General features: G+C 57.5%; 1 protein-coding gene across 1 annotated transcript in view; it reads right to left on the bottom strand.

Annotated features, from left to right (window-relative positions):
* The window catches only part of KIF19 (kinesin family member 19), a 27,152-nt gene that overhangs the window by 5,099 nt on the left and 18,735 nt on the right, over positions 1–3,318 (bottom strand). Inside the window, exons 9-12 of the mRNA XM_008586329.1 lie at positions 3,081–3,203; positions 1,464–1,629; positions 620–794; positions 128–489 (exon numbers count right to left, since the gene is read on the bottom strand). Of these exons, the coding sequence (XP_008584551.1) occupies positions 128–489; positions 620–794; positions 1,464–1,629; positions 3,081–3,203 (826 nt within the window). The remainder of the gene's footprint in view (positions 1–127; positions 490–619; positions 795–1,463; positions 1,630–3,080; positions 3,204–3,318) is intronic.

Here is a 3,318-nt window from a genome sequence, read left to right as displayed (position 1 = left end):
TCATGATACCCTGAAGCCCCCCTGGTTGGGTATCAGAACAGAAGGCAGAGATTTGCTATCCGGAAAACCCTACTTATAATATTAGCTACCATGTTTCCAGTCCATGGTACGTGCCAGGCATTTATTTAATCTTCCCAACGACCCCATGAGGGCTGCAGCATGACTGCTCCCATTTTACAGATGAGGCATATGAGGCACAGAGAGGTTAAGGAACTTAGCAAGGTCACACAGCATGTGTAGCCCGAGCTCCCAGGTCTCACTCCTCCCGCTGCCCCCCAAACCCTGGACACCTTCTGCTTGTGCAGCTTCTTCTGCTCGCCCGCCAAGGCTGCAATGCTCTCCCGGGCTGAGGCCACCTCGGGCGGCTCCAGCATGTCTGGCTGGTCATCGCCTGTGTCTGAGTCCTTCTCGCTGTCATCCTTGGTGTAGGACTCCTTCCGCTGCTCCTCCCGCCATTTGAGGGCCCGGCGCGACTTCTCGTGCTCCCAGCTGCACGGCCCCACCCGCCAGGAGACATGGGATTCAGGCCACGGGGGCAGGGTACGGTGTGCACGTCCAGCTCCCCACTCATCTGTCCCAGGGGTGAGACCTGGAAGGTCCTAGGGAAAGGGGTGCTTACCCGGCAATGGTGAGCAGGTGGCGGGAGGTGTCGATCTGGACCTCCATGGCGCGGTTCTCCAGTTCCAGCAGGCGTCTCCGCACGTCCATCTGCTCCTGGAAAGCACTGATGAGCTGCTCCCGCAGTTGTCGCATCTCGGCCTGCTCGCCCTGCCCACTGTGCAGTTGGACCTCGGCTGCCCAGTGGATCGGGGTGGGAGAGGTCAGTGGAGGGGGCAGGTTCAGGCCAGGAAAGTCTGAGCCCACCCGGGGCCCTCTCTGCCCTCTCTTCCCAAACCACACTCCCACCTCCTGTCCAGCCACTTCCTCCAGAAAGACCTCCGAGATTACTACCTCCTCCCACGCCCACATCGGGTCTTCAGGCTCTGGCCCACAGGTGATTCCCAGCTCCTCTGTAACTGGGCTTCCCCTAGCCCTTACAGCACTTTTCTGTCAGCCATAGAAAGGCGCACCCAGATACTTTACCGCCATCTGTCAGAAAACCGTCCTAGCAAATACGCAAGTCTACCGAGGAATGGTGGCCCTTTTGGTGCTGCCGGGCATGGATTCAGCCCTACACTACAGCCCCCAGTGTGACATCCTGCACAGCTAAATGCTACGTGTCTCTCCTTCGTGTGATTCCACCTAACCTTTGTATCAACTCTGAAGCAGAGCTCGCCCTCCCATTTTACAGCAGAAGACTGGAAGGCTCACAGCAGTTGAGCGACTAGCCCAGGGCTATCCCGCCAGAAAGAACCTGAGGCTGGATTTGAACCCAGCACTGCCTGACCCCAGAGCAACGTGACGCAGCCTGGAGAGGAGGGCTGCCGGACACGGCTCCCACTGCTGCAGACCCGCGCACACACCTTGGATGTGGCGAATGTCACCCCGCTCCAGGCGGCCCCGGGCCTGGCCCCGCCCAGCCTGCTCATCAATCTTGCACTTGAGCCGCTGGATCTCGCCCCGCAGGTCAGCGATGATGCTGGTGTACTGGGCGATGTGGTAGGAGACGCTGAGCAGATTCTGCTTCACCTTCAGGGAGCACGGGATGGGGACAGAGGGGTGGCAGTCACCTCGGGTGCCGGTCCTTGCCTCCATGCACTCACCAAGGCCTGCCTGTGCGGTCTTTCTCTTTCTCTCCCCTGCCTCTCCCAGTCTTTCTGGATGACAGCGATGGCCTCCTTGCTTCCAGACTCACAGCCTCCTATCACAGCTGCCTGCCTCTGCTAGATCCATGCTCCCAAACTCCTGCTTCTCCTGCTCATCAACCATCACTGGCTCCCTGCTGCTTAGGGGGGTGGCCTGATTCCTTCCCCTGGTGTTGAAGACCCACCACTCTCTCTTCGATTTTCGTTTGATTCACTGTTCCCACGGGAACATTCTGCTGTAACTGAGGAACTATCCTGCTCTCCCCACGCTCGCCGCAGACACCATCTCCTTCCTGTCTTTGGAACCTCTGCCCTTCCCAATCCCACCCTTATGGAATGTCCTCCTCAGATCCTTCAGGGTCCCCTCACAGGCTCCAAAGAGCTCCACTGGATCCCACCAGCCCACCTCCTCCTCCCCATTCTCCGACTTGCCTTGGCACCTACAGCTGGCAGCATTTACCTGCTATTAATAATATTCAGAACTATCAATGAACTATTTCAAGAACACGTCTCCTCTCCCCCATTAAGTTTCTGGAGGGCTGGAATACAACGTGAAGCACTCGGGACAGTGGCCGGCAAGTTGTAGGTGCTGGAGGAATGTTCCCTGCACCCGTCGTGCATTTATCCGTTCCCACCCCTCCACATGCAAAGAGGTTGAAAGAGGCTTCTCGCTAGATGGCAGGAGTTCCGACATGTTCACCAGAGAGCCGAGGACATGGCCTTGGAAACTGGGCGGCCCAGTTCCAGTTTGTGCCTCAGAACCCTCACTAACCAGCTGGGAAGTCACTTAACGTCCTCACACCTCTTTGTCCTAAACCGTATACTGGGAGAGCAATACCACCCGCCTGCTTTTGAGGATCAAGTGAGCCTTATGTTAAAGGACTTGGGGTAAGAGCTCAGCACACCTCTTTGTCCTAAACCGTATACTGGGAAAGCAATAACACCCGCCTGCTTTTGAGGATCAAGTGAGCCTTATGTTAAAGGACTTGGGGTAAGAGCTCAGCATAGGTTGCCTCCCATGACTATAATGACTAGGTGCTTTGAAAACGTGAAGTCTGAACAAGCATGTAAAGAAGGGAAGTCAGAAGGGCTGAGGCCGGGGGAGCACACACCCAGAACAAGAAGAAGGGGACCCTTGGGAGCCATGGGCTTCCTGCAGACAAGTAGATTTTGGAGGTGCAGGGAGAGGGCACGGGGTAACATTCGACAGGGGAGTGAGACGAGTGCAGTGGTGGCTGGTTCCAGAGAGGGTGTGGTGGGTGGCAGGGGTCAGCCCCAGGGCTCAAATTTGGCCCAGGAAGATGTGCCCTGGGTGGACCGTCCAGGGGCCCTCACCCTGGTCTTAATGTTCTTGGCCCGGCCAGCATAGGTCAGGGTGTTGCGGGACTCCTCGAAGGCGCTGCTCGCTGGACTGATGTGGGCGATCATCACTGTGCGGCTGTTCCCGCCCAGGGAATCCTGGATGGAGGAAGGTGGGGGCTGTGGTCAGCTGGAGGTTGCCTCCCCCCGACCCTCCTCCTGCAAGCTGTTCACACTGCCTTCCCCAGTGTGAGTGTGTTCTCTCTCTCTCTCT

This window comes from Galeopterus variegatus, unplaced genomic scaffold (assembly GCF_000696425.1).
Source record: "Galeopterus variegatus unplaced genomic scaffold, G_variegatus-3.0.2 Scaffold3938, whole genome shotgun sequence".
NCBI lineage: Eukaryota > Metazoa > Chordata > Mammalia > Dermoptera > Cynocephalidae > Galeopterus > Galeopterus variegatus.
This window is presented reverse-complemented; position numbering and strand designations above follow the sequence as displayed.